This window comes from Hyaena hyaena, unplaced genomic scaffold (assembly GCF_003009895.1).
Source record: "Hyaena hyaena isolate Hyena2069 unplaced genomic scaffold, ASM300989v1 scaffold_51, whole genome shotgun sequence".
In the NCBI taxonomy this organism is placed as follows: Eukaryota; Metazoa; Chordata; class Mammalia; order Carnivora; family Hyaenidae; genus Hyaena; species Hyaena hyaena.
In genome coordinates, this window is record NW_024080683.1 from 3,799,441 (window position 1) to 3,819,778 (window position 20,338).

A 20,338-nucleotide genomic window follows, 5' to 3' on the forward strand; every position below is an offset into this window, starting at 1 on the left:
TGCGGCCACTGTTACCTTTGCAATGTCCCTCGAGTCCTCCCTCGAGTGTAAGGAGAGAATGGGGGTACCCTGCCTGGCGACAGCGCCAGCGGCGAGCTCAGCGCGGAGTCTGCACCAGCATGAGCGCGCCAATCCCGTTTTCTCCTCTATCGAGAAAAAGGCGGGGGAGAGCATACCCTCCACATCCAGGTTTGCGGTCAGTACTGAGGCTAAGTACCGGGCCTGCGGAATGCACCTTACCCAGCCCGTCGCCTCCCCGGCTCCCACGCCGCGAGGGACCCCAGGGAGACCGCCTCGGCCAGCGAGCTCGCGCACAGGGCTCCCCGGCCATCCCCCCGCACGCGCGCCCTCCCGCCAGGCGCTGTTGCCGGGGCCCGGGCACCGCCCCACACCAGCGCAGGCCAATGGCAGCGCGGCTCGGGCACCGCCCAGCTCCAGCGCGGACCAATAGCAGCTCGGCATGGGCACCGCCCTGATCCAGCGCCGACCAACAGCCGCGTGACCCAGCGCGGGAACCGCCCCCGGTCGGGTGGGGAGGCGGGGAGACGGTCACCGACTCCGCCCCCCTCCCCTCTGACCCGGTGTCTCGTCTCTCCGTCTTCCTGTTCCAAACCACGTGGACGCGCCGGGGGCTGCGGGGCGACGAGACGGAGCCCGGGTGACCACCGCCGCTGTCGCCGCCGCCGCCGGGGTCGCGACCCCCGCGCCCGTCCGAAGTCGCTGCGCCCCGGCCGCCGGCACCCTTGCGGAGGGCGCGCACATGGCGACCCAGTCGCACTCCCTCAGCTACGCGGGCTGCAACTTCTTGCGCCAGCGACTGGTCCTGTCCACCCTGAGTGGGCGCCCCGTCAAAATCCGAAAGATTCGGGCCAGAGACGACAACCCGGGCCTCCGAGGTACCTCGCGGCGGGCGGCGCCAAGGGTGGGCGCGGGGGCCGCGGGCGGGCGACGCCGAAGCTCGGCGGCGGGGGGGGGGCGGCGCGCGGGGAGCCTGCGCGTCCCGCGGGCGCGTCGCCCCCACAGCCGGGCGCGCCGGGCCAGGGATGGGGGGGCGGGGTCGGGCCCCGAGGGGCGTGCTCCGCGCCGCGCTGCGCTGGCGTCTCCCGGACGCTGGTAGTAAACAGCTACACGTTTCCCAGCGCTACGTGTGGCTACAAATCCCGGGCATCGCCCCCTCGCCCGCCTTCGGTCCCTCTTGCTCTCGCCGAGAACCTCTCGAAGGATAAAGGCAGTTTGCTGGACCGAAATGTGATTGGGCAGATAAAAGATGGAGAGAGATTTGGAGAGAAAAGTACCTACCACTGGTTGGTTCCGCGCCCTGTCCCGAAAACACGTCTCCGAAACGGCTGCCCCCACGGACATCGGCTGTCCCTGTCGCCATGATTTCTCGGCTGCCCTCACACCTCTCTGTGGGTGTGGATGAAAGACATTTTTAAAAATCTGTGTTTGCTTTTAGCCGTATCTGTGATGTGCGCAGGACGGAAGCTTTGAGATAAAATATTTTAGTCATGGGCCTAATTGCCTTGACTTTAGTAAGAGATTTGGTGACAAGCGCTAAACTACAGGTTTCCAAGCCCCGTTTTTCCCCTACGAAGGTGAATGGGTTACAAAAAGGCCCTATTTAAACCCACGTCAAGTTACGTGGTGCCGATTTTCAGCTGGTCCCCTGGAAGGACACACATGCGTTTCAAAGCTTCTGTCTGGTTATCCCAAACTGAGAGATTCAGCCAAAGGGGGGGAAAAAAAAAAAAAAGGAAAAACCGATCTGCACCTTGAAGCGGAGGGTTTGTGGTTGGTCCTGGAAGCTTTGTGGGTCCTACTGAAGTGTTTAATTTTGCACCAACTTCTGCACGATGTGGCCTGCCCCTTTCATCATCTGTCTGAATGCCTGTTCTGGACGGTTACATTTCTGCTTCTCTTGAATGGTGATTGGTTGCGCATAAAGGGAAAATGCCATGTCATTGATGGAGATAGAAGGTTAGGAAAGAAAGAAGCAGAAGACCCTCCATACCTGGTGGCAGTGAGGAAGGCTTGTGTTAGTACATGATTCTCTTCTCTCCACTGCTCAGGAACCCTGAGGAAGTTTAGGGAGGGACCCCTCGCATGGTTTACGCTGGGTATTCTCAACATTTCTCGCCCTTATTTTGTGTCTGCTTGGGCAGAGCAATTGCCCGATTGCTTTCCTCGGTGGCGTTCTCAGCCGACTCTCCCCTTTACCTCCAGATTACTCTAGACAACTTGCTGTTGGCTGGATATGGTAAGAACACCAACTTCTACTTCTGTGCACGCTGGGCATGGTTTTTGTCTATTTGTTTTGTTTTGTTTCAATAGGAATAGAGGCACTGTGATCTGAGAACCTGGGATTTCTGTGGAAAATATAATACCTGTAAGATACAATTTAGTGTTTGTCTTTCGACAGGTGGCTTCCAAACTAATATTTAATGTTCCGGAGGATTCTTCCCTCTCCCCCGCCCCCAGCCACTGTTTGTGAACTTCGCGCCCCCCCTCCCCCCCTGCACCCCAGAGCCCCAGTACGTGTGAGGCTTTGTGAGACTATAAACATGAGAAGTTGATTGCCCCATTCTCAGGGAGCTTGCTAAGAGGAAGTGCTTGAGAGAGTGGCTTGAGTAACGTGAAATAGGAAGGGCTGAATGTTGTCGAGGGACTCGGAGGAGTTAGGGCAGAGGCTTCCCCGGGGCTTGTTGAAGGAGGACTTTCTGGACCTGCTTCTGGTCTGGACACATTGGTTGGTGGCTCCCAGAATCACTGTAGGTGAGAGGAACAGCTCATAAGTCAAAGAGTTCCTTATTTATTACGTTGAGGTGAAATGCTTAATGCGTTGGGGTCGAAGTAGCTGGGTGGTTAAGAGCTCGGTCTCAGCATTAGACCTTGGTTTGAGTCTTGGTTCTGCTTTTGCTATTAGCTCTTGGACTTTGGGCAAGTTTGTTAACATTTCTGAGCCTCAGTCTTTTCATCTGTAAAGTGAGGCCTGCGTTACCAATCTCGTAGGGTTGTTGTAAAGATTAAATAAAATAACACTTGAAGTGCCCTGTACAGTGCCTGGCATGTCGACAGAATAAATGTTCGCTGGTTTTACTCCGTAACTTCTGCCTACGAAGTTTGGTTTGCTGTCTGGCGTCCGAAATCCATTCCTGCTTCTATACGGAAACTTTTCACATATTTAGAGAGAATTATTCCTTGATTTTGTCTTCTCTTTTCAGCCTAACGGTTTCCATTTGGGTGACGGCTCCCAAGAATTTGTGTGTATTGTGTATAATGTAGTGGTTTTCAACCACTGGGGAGCAGTTTTGCTCCCCAGGGGGACATTTGGCAGATTTTGGAGAAATTTTTGGTGGTCACAACCGGGAGGTTGCCTCTGGCATCTAGTGGGTGGAGCCCAGGGATGCCATTAAACATCCTGCAGTGCACCAGACAACTTCCTCACATAAAGAATACTTCTGCCCAAAACGTCAACTGTGTGGATGTTGAAACATCCTGGCATACAAGACTTAAATATTAAGCCTTTTCTCTCCCCCCCCCCCAACTCTGATGGTTGGGAATAGCAGCTTGTCAACTAAGAAAGCTGCTCAGGGATTCGGAAGGGGATGAGACACAGGGTCAAACTCTGTGACTTTAGGCAAACAAGCTCATCTCTTAAATAAAACAGATAAAACTGCCTTCTTCCAATACAGAAGGATTGTATATAATGAGAAGAATTTGAACTGCAAAGAAAGATGCTCATGGAATTGTTTTTATTAATTGTACAATTGTAATTTTTGTTTCACTGTTGAGAAACTTGAAAAACTGTGTTTCATTTTATTCTTCCTATTAGGAGGAAATTGTTTTGTTTTGTCTTTTGTTTTTGGCTGCTGTTTCCCCGCAGGTGGAAAGCCAAGGCATGGAGTGAGGTGGACTAGCTGGTGAGCTTGGACGGCCCCCAGGCGACAGGGCTGGAGGGAGACTGCAGCCAGCTCCCGCCCGGAGGGCTCGTTCCCCCTTAGAACTGCGGGACGGACTTGGCTATTTCTTGTCGTGTTATAAAGCAGCCGTCCACACTGCCTCTGTCCCTGGATTTCCTGAGGGCTGTGTCATGCAGGGTTAGGTTGAGTTCACAGTGGGTAAGGTGAGGTCCAAATGGAAAGAATTCCATGAGCATGATGACGGTTTTAAGTGGGAATAACGGAAAGATGGACTCTGGCTGGAGGGGCACTGGGTTAGCACTTAGGATGTGGGCCTGTCCCCACCCCTGAGCCAGTCACCTGACCGAGCCGGGTTCCCCTGTGAAATTGGAGAGGGGAGTTCCGTGGGCCCACGGGAGTGCTGCACGTGGCACAGGCAGATGAGAGTCTGAAAAGGGAGGGGGAATGGAGTTTTAATGAAAAGAATTCCTTACGCTGTGTTGCTGAAACATGCTACACAGAGGTCCTTTGAAAGGAAAACATCGTTTGGTAAACTGATGGGTTGTTTGGGGGATAAATCTGGCTGTTCATAAATTGCATCTTCTGGAAGGAGAATCATAAGGGAAACTTGTTTTTCTTCTCTAAATACTTCTAACACCAGATGTGTGGGTTTTTTCCCCTACGAAGCAGTTCTCCAGTTCTCAGCGGGCATCAGCGGCGTGTACTACAGATTCAGCTCCGTTCCGACACTGTCTACAGGGAGAGAACTTCAGATCCCACAGGGCAAGGGCTCTGTCCTACCTGACTGCTGCCGCTTCAGGCCTCAGTCACAAGTCCCAGTCGCACATTCAGGCCACGTGTACTGCTGACCAGCTGGCTGTATAAATCGGGGGATCCTACAGTCCCCTTCTTGGGCTGATAATTTGCTAGAGTGGCTCACTAAACTCAGGGAAACACTAATATTTACCGGCTTATTACAAAGGATTTTGTGAAGGACACGGCTGAACACACACAGATGAGGTGTATAGGGCCAGGTCCCAAAGGGTCTAGATGAAGAGCTGCTGTCTCTCTGCAATCAGTATGTGCCACCCTGGAAGTTCTCTCCTTGTTCTAGGGTTTTTATAGGGTTTAGTCTCCAGGCAGCCTCCCTGTCCCTCAAGGTCAGTGGTGGGGCTGAAGGTTCCAAGCCTCTATCTAATCACCTTTTTTCTGGTGACCAGCCCCACTCTGAGGCCATGTATGGGCCCCATGCTAAGTCACCTCATCAGCATAAATTCAAATGTACTCCAAATGGGCTCCTTATGAATACATTTTAAAAGACACTCCTGTTATTTTGGAACTTCCTTCCAAGGGTTTTAGGAGCTCTGTGCCAGGAATTGAGGGCAAAGACCAAATACATTTATTTATTTTCTTTTTAGTGTTTATCTATTTTGAGAGAGTGCACATACGAGCAGGGAAGGGACAGAGAGAGAGGTGGAGACAGAATCCCAAGCAGGCTTCATGCCCTCAGCGCAGCACCCAACACGGGGCTTGAACTCAGACTGTGAGATCATGACCTGAGCCGAAACCAAGAGTCAGGTGCTTAGCTGACTGAGCCACTCAGGCGCCCCACACATTACTTAGTATACCGCAAGGAGCACCTGTATTTTATTTTAGTAATGATAGTAGATTGAATATTGCCTTCTTGCTGGGGAACCTGCGCTTTTGTGCATCTGTTGACTGTTAAAGTTTGCTGCCACCTGACAATTATTAGGGGCCCCAAAATGAGATACTCATCTTTTAAAGATAAATGCCAAGAATTCTTATGGTCTACTTTCAGATCTGCTGTTGCTTGGAAGCTGTAAAATGCTATTCCAGATGGAACTGTGTACCACTTTTTTTTTTTTAACTATGCTTTTATTTATTTATTAAAAATGTTTATTTTGAGAGAATGTGTGTGCACACGCTTGGGGCAGGGGCAGAGAGGGAGAGAGAGTGTGCATAAGCTTGGGGGAGGAGCAGAGGAAGAGGAAGAGAGAGAATCTCTAGCAGGCTCCCAGCTGTCAGCTCAGAGCCTTACATGGGGCTTGATGCCACAAACCATGAGATCATGACCTGAGCTGAAATCAAGAGTTGAATGCTTAACTGACTGAACCATCCAGGCACCCTGAAAGCTAAACTTTTGAGATAGTTGTATATTCATATGCAGTTATAATAAGTAATACCAAGAGATCTTGTCTATACTTGTAACATCTTGTAAGAGCTGTAGTACAGTATCATATCCAGGGAGCTGACATTGGTAAGAGTAAGGACCCTGAGCATTTCCATTACCACCAAGATTCCTCAAGTTGCCCTTTTTTAGCCACACCCATTTTTCCTCCTTGCCCCACTAACTTCTTAACCCTTGGCAATCGATAATCTGTTCTCTATTCCTATAATTTTATCATTCAGAGAATGTTATATAAATGGAACCATAGTAAGTAACTTTATGTGGTTGACTTTTTTTCACTCAGCATGATTTCTCTGGAGATTTGCTTTTTTTTTTTTTTTAAATCAAATTTGTTCCTTATTATTGTTGAGCAGTATTCCATGGTATGAAAGTACCACAGTTTTTCTTACCCGTCCACCTGTTGAAAGACATCTGGATTATTTCCAGTTTGGGGGCCATTATGAGTAAGCTGCTATAGACATTTCTGTACAGGTTTTTGTGTAAATGTAAGTCTTTGCCTGGTCCACAAGCCTACGAGCGAAGTTGCTGGGTTGTATGGTAGTTTGCATACTTAAGAAACTGCCACACTGTTTGCCATTTTATATTTCTACCAGCAGTGTGGGGGTGATTCAGGTTCCGTACACCCTTGCCAGCATTTGCTGTTGTCACTCTTTATTTTTTATTTTTTACGGTTTTAAAACGTGTTACTTCTTCTAAAATCAACATCTTGATAACTTAGCTAAGCTCATGTGGCTGGTGGCACTGAGGACCCCTCCTGGCCTCTGGCCCTGCACACCAGCTGCCGAGTTCACTGGGCTGTATCTGGAAGACCTCCAGAGGTCATTGGCTGAGGCAGCAGTTTCAAGGTCGCTGTCCCACCCCTTTCCCCACCAGAGGTCACATGTTGGAACAGTCCCATCTTGACCAGACTTTCTTGTAGAACTTGATGTTCCTGGATTTGGAGGGCGGGCTGCAGTTTCCTTGGTGGTGGCCAGGGATGGGTGATGCTGTTGATGTGAAGGCCATTAATGGCGTTCAGAGGAGGAGGAACACCAGTGAGTGTGACCCGGTTTCTGAGGAGGGTTACAAAACCCAGGAGTACCCCACCCCTGGAGAGGAGGAAAGAGATGAGGAAGGGGGCAGAGCCCATGGTCCTCACATCTGGGACGCTGTCAGGAGCTGCAGGGTGGCCGGGCCGGGCGCCCAGAGAGGTGTAGTACTTGCTGTGCTCACTGCCTCCCTGGACAGCATTTCCTAGTAGGATTGTTTTGACCTTAAGTTTTGAGAGTTCTTTATGTGTTCTGGCCTTTTGTCAGATATGTGAACAGCTGATATTTTATCCCACTCCAGAGCTTGTCTTTTCATTATTTCTTTCTCTTTTAAGTAGGCTGTACACCCAGTGTGGGGCTTGAACTCATGACCCTGACTTAGATCAAGAGGTGTTTGCTCCACCGACTGAGCCAGCCAGGCACCCCCGGTCTTGTCATTCTCTTAACTCAGTCTTTGCAGAGCAAGATTTTACTTTTAATGTAATAGAACTGGTCAAATTTGTCTTTTATAGCTTGTGCTTTTGTTGTTGAAGCTAAGATCTCTTTGCCTGGTTCTAAGATCCCAAAGATTTTCAATGTTTTTTTTTCCTAAAGGTTTTATAGTTTTACGTTTGATTTTTGTATGAAGTTTAAAGCTTAGGTTGAGGTTTCTTTTTTTCTTTTTTCTTTCTTTCTTTTTTTTTCTTTTTGGCTTTATGGGTGTCCAATTACTCCAACACCGTTTGTTTAAAGGGCTCCCTTTCCAATCACAGGAAGAAGTCTGCAAAACCTCCAAAAACATGGAGGTTAAAGAACACTCTACTAAAGAACGAATGGGCCAATCAGGCAATTAGAGAAGAAATTCAAAAATATATGGAAACAAATGAAAACGAAAATACAACAATCCAAACTCTATGGGATGCGGCAAAGGCAGTCCTAAGAGGAAAGTACATTGCACTTCAGGCCTATTTCAAGAAATTAGAAAAAGCGCAAGTACAAAATCTAACAGCTCACCTAAAGGAACTGGAGGGAGAGCAGCAAGAGCACCCCAAACCCAGTAGGAGAAGAGAAATAATAAAAATCAGGGCAGAAATAAACACTATAGAAACCAAAGAAACAGTTGAACAGATCAATGAAACCAATAGTTGGTTTTTTGAAAAAATAAACAAAATTGACAAACCTCTAGCCAGGCTTCTCAAAAAGAAAAGAGAGAGCACACAAATAGACAAAATCATGAATGAAAATGGACTTATTACAACCAACCCCTCAGAAATACAAGCAATTATCAGGGAATACTGATATATGAAAAATTATATGCCAACAAATTGGACAACTTAGAAGAAACGGACAAATTCCTAAACACACACTCACTACCAAAATTCACACAGGAAGAGATAGAAAATCTGAACAGACCCATAATCGAATCAGTTATCAAAAATCTCCCAACAAATAAGAGCCGTGGCCCAGATGGCTTCCATGGGGAATTCTACCAGACATTTAAAACAGAATTAATACCCATTCTTCTCAAGTTATTCCAAAAACTAGAAATCGAAGGAAAACTTCCAGACTCATTTTATGAAGCCAGCATCACTCTGATTCCCAAGCCAGACAGAGATCCAGCAAAAAAAAGAACTATAGGCCAATATCCCTGATGAATACAGATGCAAAAATCCTCAACAAGATACTTGCAAATCAAATTTAACAGCACATAAAAAGGATTATCTATCAAGATCAAGTGGGATTCATTCCTGGATTACAGGGCTGGTTCAATATTTGCAAATCAATCAATGTGATATGTCAACAAAAGAAAAGATAAAAACCATATGATCCTGTCCATAGATGCAGAAAAAGCATTTGACAAGATACAACATCCCTTCTTTAAATTTTTTTTTTTTATGTTTTATTTATTTCTGAGAGAGAGAGACAGCGTGAGCAGGGGAGGGTCAGAGAGAGAGGGAGATACAGAATCTGAAACAGGCTCCAGACTCTGAGCTAGCTGTCAGCACAGAGCCTGATGCAGAGCGCAAACCCACGAACTGTGAGATCATGACCTGAGCTGAAGTCGGATGCCCAACCAACTGAGCCACCCAGGTGCCCCTATCCCTTCTTAATAAAGACCCTCGAGAAAGTCAGGATAGAAGGAACTTAAACATCATAAAAGCCATCTATGAGAAGCCCTCAGCTAACATCATCCTCAACTGGGAAAAACTGAGAGCTTTCCCCCTGAGACCAGGAACACGACAGGGATGTCCACTCTCACCACTGTTGTTTAACATAGCGCTGGAAGTCCTAGCATCAGCCATCAGACAACAAAAGACAATAAAAGGCATCAGAATTGGCAAAGAAGAAGTCAGACTTTCACTTTTTGCAGATGACATGATACTCCACTTAGAAAACCTGGCGGACTCCACCAGAAGCCTACTAGAACTGATCCAAGAATTCAGTAAAGTTGCTGGATACAAAATCAACGTACAGAAATTGGTTGCATTTTTATACACCAACGATGAAGCAACAGAAAGAGAAATCAAGAAACTGACCCCATTCACAATTGCACAAAAAAACATAAAATACTTAGGAATAAACCTAACCAAGGATACAAGAGATCTGTATGATGAAAACTATAGAAGACTTATGAAGGAAATTGAAGAAGACACAAAGAAATGGAAAAACATTCCCTGCTCATGGATAGGAAGAATAAATATAGTTAAGGTGTCATTACTACCCAAAGCAATCTACACATTCAGTGCAGTCCCAATCAAAATTGCACAGCATTCTTCTAAAAACTAGAACTATCCTAAAATTTGTATAGAACCACAAATGACCCCAAATAGCCAAAGTAATATTGAAGAAGAAAACCAAAACGGGAGGCATCACCATCCCAGACTTTAGCCTCTACTACAAAGCTGTCATCATCAAGACAGTATGGTACTGGCACAAAAACAGACACTCAGATCAGTGGAACAGAATAGAGAACTCAGAAGTGGACCCAAAAGTGTACAGCTAACTAATCCTTGTCAAAGCAGGAAAGAGTGTCCAATGGAAAAAAGACAGCCTCTTTAACAGATGGTGCTGGGAGAACAGGACAGCAACATGCAGAAGAATGAAACTAGATCATTTTCTCACACCATACACAAAAATAAAATGGATAAAGGACCTGAACGTGAGACAGGAAACCATCAAAACCCTAGAGGAGAAAGCAGGAAACAGCCTCTTTGACCTCAACTGCAGCAATTTCTTACTTGACACATTCCCAAAGCAAGGGAATCAAGAGCAAAAATGAACTATTGGGACCTCATCAAGATTAAAAGCTTTTGCATGGCAAAGGAAACAGTCCATAAAACTAATAGGCAACTGACAGAATGGGAAAAGATAGTTGCAAATGAGATAAAGGGTTAATATCCAAAATCTATAAGGAACCCATCAAACTCCACACCCGAAAAACAAAGAATCCAGTGAAGAAGTGGGCAGAAGACTTGAACAGACACTTCTCCAAAGAGGACATCCAGATGGCCAACAGACACATGAAACGATGCTCAGCATCCCTCCTCATCAGGAAAATACAAGTCAAAACCACACTGAGATACCACCTCATGCCGATCAGAGTGGCTAAAATGAGCAAATCAGAGAACTCTAGATGCTGGTGAGGATGTGGAGAAACGGTCATCCTCCTACAGTGTTGGTGGGAATGCAAAGTGGTGCAGCCCCTCTGGAAAACAGTGTGGAGGTTCCTCAAAAAATTAACAATAGAACTCCCCTATGACCCAGCAATAGCACTGCTAAGATTTTACCCAAGGGATCCAGGAGTGCTGAGGCATAGGGGCACATGGACCCCAATTTTCATAGCAGCACCTTCAACAATAGCCAAAACATGGAAAGAGCCTAAGTGTCCATCAGCGGACGAATGGATCAAGAAGATGTGGTTTATCTATACCATGGAATACTACATGGCAATGAGAAAAAATGAAATCTGGCCATGTGTAGCAACATGGATGGACCTTGAGGGTGTTATGCTGAGCGAAATAAGTCAGGCAGAGAAGGACAGATACCATATGTTTGCACGTATAGGAGGATTAGTAGGAACTTAACGGAGAACCATGGGGGAGAAGAAGGGGGAAAACAGTGGGGGAGAGGGAGGGAGGCAAACCATGAGAGACTCTTGAATGCTGAGAACAAACTGAGGGCAGATAGGGGGGAGGGGAAGGGGAGTGATGGGCATGGAGGAGGGCACTTGTGAGGGCACTTATGGGGATGAGCACTGGGTGTTATATGGAAACCAACTTGACAGTAAACTATTAAAAATAAAAGAGGGCTACCTTTCTTCCATTGAATCACTTTAGTACCTTTGTAAAAAAATTAGTTGGGCACATTTGTATGGGTTGTTTTTGGGACCTGAATTTGTTTCCACTGATCTCTACGTCTGTCCCTTGGTCAGTAGCACGTACCCTTGATTACTGGACCTATCATCGTGTAGGCTGATCCCTACACAATTACTTTTCATGATTTTGTAAGGTATTCTGGTTCCTTTACCTTTCCATATAAATTTCAGAATGATCTGTTCTCATCTAAACACAAATCTTGTTAGGATTTTGACAGGAACATTATGTAGTTTTCAGCATACAAGTTCTGTACACATTTTGTTAGATTTACACCTAAATATTTTTACTCTTTGAGCAGTTGTCAATGGTAGAGTATTTTTAGTGTTGGTCTCCATCTGTTCAATGCTAGTAAATAGAAATAGTTTATTTTTTTGGAAGATGTGTCTCTTGTATCCTGTAACCTTGATGAATTTACTTGTTACTTCCAGGTGTCTTTCTGCAGATTCTTTGGGATTTTTTTTTTAAGTTTATTTGAAGTTTATTTATTTTGAGAGAGAAAGAATGCATGTGTGCACATGCTGGGAAGAGGCAGAGAGAGAAGAAGAGAGAATCCCAAGTAGGCTCCAGGCTGTCAGTGCAGAGCCTAACTCTGGGCTCAGTCTTGTCAACCTTGAGATCGTGACCAGAGCTGGAATCAAAAGTCAGACCTTTAACCAAGGGAGCCACCCAGGCGCCCCTTTGGGATTTTCTGTGTAAACAACCATGCCATCTGCAAATGCGAATACTTTCATGTCTTCTTTCTGAACTTTATGGCTTTATTTCCTCTTCTTCACTGCATTGGCTACAACTTCTAGCACCATGTTAAGTATGCAGCGAGAGCAAATTGCCCTGTTCACTATCTTACGGGGAAGGCTTCCCGTGTTCGGCTGCTAAGTGTGATGTTAGCTGTATAGTTTTTGTTGTTGTTTTTAAGATGCTTTCCATCAAATTGAGACAGTTCACTTCTATTCCTGTTTTCTAAGTTTATTATTATTATTATGAATGAATGTGGTATTTTTGTCAGATGCCATTTCTGCATCAATTGATGTGATTGTATGATTTTTCCTCCCAGTGTGTTTGTAAAGAAAAAGACTAGAACTGAAGAATTTATATATGAATAGGAAACTTGAAAGGTCATAAAATAGCATAAATCAGAGAATTAAATTTCCCTTTGTTTATTTTATTTCTTTTACAGGTTTTTAAATAAGCACTGCAAAATAGCTAGGAACATTTGAAAGTATGGGATAAAAAAAGTAATCTTCAGTGTTTGTTATAAATAAAGCAGCAATAAAAATTTTTGTATATATATCCTAGCATACTTCTATTTCTGCAGGATAGAGTTCTAAATATGGAATTTTTGGGTCAAAGATAATGCTTTTTAAAAATGTGGGGTCAAATCCAAGTATGTGAAATCCTCTTGCTTAATTGGTAAGATAACTTTTCCCTTAATTGTGATTAAGGGATTAAGGGATTCTTCCTTGTATTGACACCTTCTGTGTTTTTTCTTTTTTTGGAGATATTTTTAATGGTATTTCTAGTATAGCAAATTGGAGAGATGAATGGATTTCTTTGCATTTCTCGTATTTTTTAAAGATACTCGTTCTTTGAGCTTGGTTTTTATTTTTTAAAAATGAACTTTTGCCAGAGGATACTCCACATTAATAAAAGTGCAGAGACAATAATAGATAGCTTGGTGAATTATTGCAAAGTGGATATGCTCACGTAGCCATTACCCCTGCCAAGAAATGAAGCAGCAGCCCTCAGACCCCTCTCTTGCCTGCTCTGTCACATCATTTCCTTCTACCTCCAGCGTAAATAATAAACTGACTTTTTAAATCATAGATTACACTTCTGCTTAACCGACTGAGCTACCCAGGCGCCCTGCCTGCCATAGATTACATTTCTGAAATGTTAACCATAATTTGTATAACTGGTATGGTAGAGTATGTATTTTTTGTGTATGTCTGGTTTCTTTGTTCTGTATCGTGTTTGTCAGATTCATCTCTGCTGTAGCAGCAGTAGCTGATTTTCATTGCTGTAGCATGCTATTATGATTTATTAACATGGCACACTTTTTGGCTTCTCTGTTAAGGTATTGCAAATAACTAGTTCCATTCTGTGATTTGTCTTTTCATACTTCATGGTTTGTTTGTTTTTTTCTGATAAGCAATAGGTACTACTTTTAATGTTGCCCAGTCTATAAATTTTTCTCTGCTCTTGTAAAAAAACATCTTGGTCTACCCCAAGGCCAATGAAGATGTTCTCCTTGAACTTCTAAGACTTCTTTTTTTATCTGTAAAAACCTATTACAATAAATAAATTCATTCCTCATACTTTTTAAAACAATTTTGTTGAAAAAAAGATGTTGGATTTTATCAGATGTCTTTCCAGTAATAGGTAAGCTAGTTACCTGATCCCCCCCATCCTGTTTTTGTATTTAATCTTGTATTTATTAATAATGTCTTCTTTTTTTGTGTCTTATCTGCAGTCCTTTCCTGGGGTGTCCTCTCTTTTCTTTCTTTTTTTTTTTTTATGTTTATTTATTTATTTTGAGACAGAGAGATAGTACAAGTGGGGGAAGGGCATAGAGAAAGGGAGAGAGAATTCCAAGCAGGCTCCACACTGTCAGCACAGAGCTGGATGCAGGGCTTGAACTCACAAACCGTGAGACACAGAGTCTGAAGCAGGCTCCAGGCTCTGAGCTGTCAGCACAGAGCCCGACATGGGGCTCGAACCCACGAACCGTGAGATCATGACCTGAGCCAGAGTCAGATGTTTAACTGACTGAGCCACCCAGATGCCCCTCATTTGTTCGTATTATATGAAGTTAGTTTGGGGGCATCTGGGTGGTGATTGAAACTCTCTTTGTGCTTTTGTTGTTGTTGTTCTTTGGAACATATAGTATAAGAATTATTTTCCTTTGAATGTTGGGAAGATATTTTCCAGCAATTTTATCAGTGATCCTTTTGGTTTATTGATAAATTTTCTCTTTTCCATAGTTTGGGGTTTCTCTCTTTGTCCTTTTATCATCTTTTTACATAGCTATATGAATTTCAAACGTATCTGTAAATATTAGAATAGTTTATCACAAGGCTTATAGTTTCTTTTGTTAATTATATTGTTTTTTATTTCTGATTTTCTTAACTCACATTTAATTTCCTCTTACAGGTGAATGAGACTATTGATCTGTGTTGTATTTTTAAAATTAATTAATTAATTTTTATTTATTTATTTTTAGAAACTGTAGTATTCTTTTTTTTTTAATTTTTTAATGTTATTTATTTGTTTGTGTGTGAGAGAGAGATAGTGTGAGCAGGGGAGGGTCAGAGAGAGAGGGAGATACAGAATCTTGAAGCAGGCTCCAGGCTCTGAGCTAGCTGTCAGCACAGATCCCGACGCGGGGCTCGAACCCACAAACCACAAGATCATGACCTGAGCCAAAGTTGGATGCTTAACCGACTGAGCCACCCAGGCGCCCCAATTAATTAATTTTTAAAGTAGGCTCCATGCCCAGCGTGGGGCTTGAACTCACAACCCTGAGATTAAGAGTGGCATGCTCTACTGACTGAGCCAGCCAGGTGCCCCTGTGTTGTATTTATTAAATAAATTACCTTGATTTTTTTCTGCTATGTTTCCCATTTTAAAAATCTCTTTTGAGATTATTTTTTTATTTACTTATTGGTTTGTAAATGCATTCCATATCTGAAATCTCAGTTCGTTTTGCTCTTTTCCTTTATTAAGTTAATTAAGGTATTTAGTATGGTAGATTTTTTTTGTAGACTCCTGTGTATTCTGATAGAATTAATATTTCTGTTTAAAGTATTTTATGTTCTGTGATTTTTTTTACTGGACATATTGACAGTTTAAATTGGAAAGGTGTTATATGCTTCAGTTAAAATACAATTTATCATTTATCACATAATGTATAATTATGTATTATACACAGAATACATGTTTTATTCATAGTGACTGTGTAGTATTAGAAAGATCTTTCATAGGCTATTTAATGAGAGCAGTTTTGTTGGCTATTTAAATTGTGTCACAGGACCTTTATTTGTATTTTTTAACTTAAATTTTATGTATTTTAAAAAATACACACATGGCATGAAACTCAGAGGGAACAAGAAGGGTTTCCACAGTGTAGTGTGCCTCTGTCTCTTCTTTATTCTTCCTTCCCTGTGAAGCAACTAGTGTTACTAGTTTGCTGTGTATCTTTCCAGGGCTATTTTATACATAAATAAGCAAATACATATGCATGTTTTCCTCTTTCACACAAATGGCCATCAGCATCTTTTTTTCACTCAGCATACCATGCAGATGACTTACATCAGTATGTAAAAAAGTCTCCTTAATTTTGATGCTGCAGAGTGTTCTGATATATAGCCTATATATATTTATATCTAACATTTATATATGTGTTATACATAAATATAAATAAATGTCCTTATTTGAGACATAGTTTGCCTTTCTTAGTGAGGAGTGGGTCAGGCTGATGACTGCCACTGTTTTACAGTTACTGGCCCCTTAAAGACGTGATGAGCTCACTTCCCATAAGGAGGGCAGTGCGTTAGGGATCGGAGGCAGTATTTAAGGAATTCTGAGATTGAAGGTCCTAATAATAGACATTTTTAAAAAGTGTTCAGTATAGTAACATAACAAATGCATAAAACGGAAAAGCAGTGCTTAAAAGCTGATACAGTGAACACCTGCGTGAGCCTGTTCACGTCAAGAAACGGAACATTTCTGACCTCTGGGGTGGGGCGTCTTCCAGCAGCCGCTGGCAGCCACTGTCCTGACCCCTGTGGTATTTGTGCTCATTGTCTTTATGGCTTTATCACCTAATTATGTGGTCCCAGGCAGTGCCAAGTTTTGGGTGTTTTTCCCCAGTGTTTTTGGATATCTGAAACTCTGTACCCCCAAGAGCAGCCTTGAAGAGGAAGGGTCACAAAGCGTGTACGGGAAGCGAGGGGACCACGAATCCTACACATCTTGCCTTAATGAAGACTGCGGACTTCAGGCTTACTATTATTAGGTGAACTTGAGAGCTTTCTCATACCACGTGATGGAGCTATATCTTCACTGTGGCCAGGATTCTGGAACTAGCTCTTGTGTTTGCTTCTTTGAAGTACTGTTTCTGAGTCACCTATTTGCTGTGACCAAGGGATGGTCCAGCCTGGGGTTCTCTGTGCCCATTCACTTCCTGCCCATGTCCCTCTGCTGTTCACGCTTAAGTACTCCTGTGGGTTGCAGAAGGAAACAAAAAATCTAAAGTTACGCTTTTTTTTTTTTTTTTTACATGTTCTTTTTTCTTTCCTAATCTGCAAGAGCGGTGCAGTTTAATCTTGGGGTTTATTTATAAATTCTTGTTCCTCTATCCCCTTTAGCCATCTCAAAAGCTTGAGCAAATCGAAAGGTTTCCTTTTTTTTGTGCAGATCACGCTGCGTTTGCTAAAAATATAGGTAGAAAGTGGCACTGTGGTCTTGATCATGCCTGATTTTTAAAACCAGAATGTTCTAGGGGTGCCTGGGTGTCTCAGTTGGTTAAGCGTCTGACTTCGGCTAGGTCAAGAACTCACGGTTCATGGGTTTGGGCCCCGTGTAAGGCTCTGTGCTGACAGCTTAGAGCCTGGAGCTGCTTCAGATTCTGTGTCTCCCTCTCTCTCTGCCCCTCCCCTGCTCATGTTCTGTCTCTCTCTCCCTCTTTCCCTCTCTCAAAAATAAGCATAAAATTTTAAAAACAGAATAGTCTATATGAAGAGGCCATAGAAATCATTTTGTAGTTGAGTTATTTTCAAACTTTGGGATGCCTAACACCACAACCAAGTACGCATGCAGATACTTGTAAAACACGAAGTTTTCACGAACTGTGCCCTACCTCCAGTTCACTCTGACCTTGTCATTCTAATTTCATTAACAATAAATGTTGACTGGGGATCCATGAAATGGCCTGCAAGACCCTGCAGTAGGTCAGTGCCTGCGGTAAAGAGGTACCACGGTTTTCTGGAGGAGGTGGTGGACTCTGAGCATTGACTGAGTCTGGCAAAGGTGTGTTGTGGTGAGGACTGTGGACCGCGGGGAACCTGCTTGCCCTGCGCCCCCAGCTCCGTCACTTGCCAGTTCCCGTTCTCGTGCCCCGGCCTCCTGTGCAGTGGGAACAGCCCTCCCCGCCAGGGGGTCTGCAGACCCAGGACAGAGGGTCCGGCTGTAAGGTCTCTTCCGTACACGCCTGCTGGATTGCCGGGACTCGCTGGGGTCTCTGACTTCTCGCCCAGTGCTCTCTGAATGGATTGCAGCATCTACCTTGACCCCGGAGGGGGGGGGGGAGGTGGCACGGTACATAGCAGCACAGGTGGACGGGAATTGCTTAGCTGGCGTGCTCGCCCTGTGGGAGTAGTGCAGTGACTGCTGGAGTCTGTGCTGGAAGCTTCTGTTAGTGTGTTACAGACAGGGGTGGAGACTGCCTATCTTGCCAGGTGGTGGCAGTGCCTTCAGTGTGGAAAAGTTGGTCTTTCTGTCCTTCTTCATGGGCGGAGGTTGATGCCCCAGAGAGAGGGAGTGAGAGAGAGAGAGAGAGAGAGGGAGAGAGAGAGAGAGTGTGTGTGTGTGTGTGTGTGTGAGAGTGTGAGTGATCCACTTAGGGAAGGCACAAGACATATTCTCCTGCCTGAGTCTTCGTTCTACCTCCTCTCCTTTTTCACATTAAAAATCCATTTTTTTCTTCTCTACCCACCCGCCTTTTAAATGATGACCGGTTTTTATGTTTCAGTTAACAATCTGTCCATAGAAGGAATTGAAGCAAATGTGTACATCAGGATTTAAATAAGAACATGAATTTCATACAGTGCCCTAGCGTGCAGAGAGAGCCATTCGTTAACACATGGTGGTTTTTCTTCCAGTCTTTGATTCACACATTAAAAAGAAGGTGGCAGTAATAGTGTACACTCAAGTACCTGTGCGCTGAGGTTACAGGCTACAGTGGGTAGATGGCTCTAAATGAGTTAGATGGCCGAACGAGGAGGGAGGAGGGACTGAGTGGGGGACCCCAGGGCCTCTTACTGCTTCTGAGACTGAAGGGGGCCTGCACTGTCTTCTGCTCTCAGGGGAGGAACACATAAGGAATTGGCTTTAAAACTCTCCCCTCCTTTCGGCCGCTTCTCCCGTTTGGCTTGCGCTCTTGAGGTCCGAAGAACGGGTCTTTATGTCGGTGTTAGGCTGCCGACAGGGATACCCCGTAGGTGCAGGTGGGCTTGCTGTCTATTGTGGGGTATGAAAGCCTAGTTGTTTCTCAGGGTTGCACTAAACATACAGACGCTGCTCAGTGCTTTTCAGATGCTTCCGGTCCCAGCCCTGTGCCGACTCGAGCCTGGGTGTGGTGCAGGGGTCACTGACCCTCCGCTGCACTTCCTGGGTGACCCACGTTCTCTGCAGATGGTGACCGGTGTATTTCCTCTTCCCCCCACAGACTTCGAAGCCAGCTTCATAAGGCTGTTGGACAAAGTAACTAATGGTTCTCGGATTGAAATAAACCAAACAGGTAAGCGCTCTTCCTTCCCTTTCCTGAAAGCAGCCACCTGTACCTCTCACACATTCCTCTACTTCGCGTGCCTTTTAACGGTATAAATGTTCGGGTGGGAAGTCCGGCCTCCCGGCCTGTGATTCAGTTGTCTGTGTTGTGTGTGAGATCTGCCGGTGTGAGAGGCGCACACTTGACCAAAAGAAGAGGGCTGAACATTTCAGCTCAAACAAGCACCTCCTCTTCTTCAACGACAAAAATACACCTAAAATTGATGTGTGGCTTTTTCGAAGTCTGTTTGTTTATTTTGTCACCATAAAATTTTATAGCAAACTCCCTTGAGATAGTTGAATGTGCTGAATTTTCTTTTTCTTTTCTTTTTTAAAATTTATTTCTGAGAGAGAGAGAGCGAGCGTGCATGAGCAGGGGAGGGTCAGAGAGAGGGAGACACAATTTGAAGCAGGTACCAGGTTCTGAGCTAGCTGTCATCACAGAGCCTGATGTGGGGCTCGAACCCACGAACCGTGAGATCATGACCTGAGCCAAAATCGGCCACTTAACCGACTGAGCCACTCAGGTGCCCCTGTTTTTGTCTTTTAAAAGTATGCACACGTGTATGCAAAAGATGTGAAAATCCCTTCACCTGTTTCTTCTTCCAGCCCCTCCCCATGGGGTCGCTGAGGTCACAGGCTGGGGTGTGTGCCCTGGGCACCTTCCCACATGTCTCCTTACACGGGCACCTCAGTACCTCAGACCCGCAGTGGCTCACGCTCCTCACGTTCTGTGGCCCGCGTGTTTTCCCTGCAGCCCATGTCTCAGGGAACTTGCCCTCCACGCATATGCGGGCCCACTTCAGGATGTCAGTGCGCTTACTAGAGTGTTCTGTCGTAGGGATGCATGGTAATTTATTTGATTGCTTTCTGCTGATAAACATTTAGGTTCTTTTCAGCTGTTCGTTCGCTATTAGAAACTCTTCTCTGGACACTTAAGGGAGAGCATGGCACACATACTTTGGGCAGTTCCCTGAGCTGGTCACCTTTGCACATATACTCAGCCCAGGAAACCCCAAGCTTTCTCATGCACCGGCTTTCTTAAGAAGGAAGACCAGCTTGGCCTAATAAGTGGCCGGTGCATCACGTGAGACTCCGCCGTCTGGAGCCGCATTCAGTCATACTTTATGGAGAACGAGTTTCAGGCCTGAGGCCTCAGATGCTCTTTGCAAGCTGTTGTTCCCTGAGTGTTCCTTGGCTTGTTTACTTGGAAATTGCTGGAGATTTTTTAAAAATTTAAAATTTTTAAAATTGTTTGGCTGGAGATTTTTTTCCGGCTGTTTTTATCGTTGATTCAGAGGGTGC

General features: G+C 44.8%; 1 protein-coding gene across 3 annotated transcripts in view; it reads left to right on the forward strand.

The window, feature by feature from the left end:
- The first annotated feature begins 587 nt into the window (after positions 1–587).
- RCL1 (RNA terminal phosphate cyclase like 1) overlaps positions 588–20,338 on the forward strand; it is a 61,994-nt gene continuing 42,243 nt past the window's right edge. Inside the window, exons 1-2 of one of the 3 annotated variants that reach the window (XM_039230811.1) lie at positions 588–896; positions 18,933–19,004. In XM_039230811.1, coding sequence (XP_039086742.1) covers positions 761–896; positions 18,933–19,004 — 208 coding nt within the window. In that variant the 5' untranslated portion in view covers positions 588–760. Of the gene's footprint in view, positions 897–2,668; positions 2,773–18,932; positions 19,005–20,338 lie in introns of those variants that run through there. The other 2 variants (XM_039230812.1, XM_039230816.1) reach the window with 2 other exon arrangements.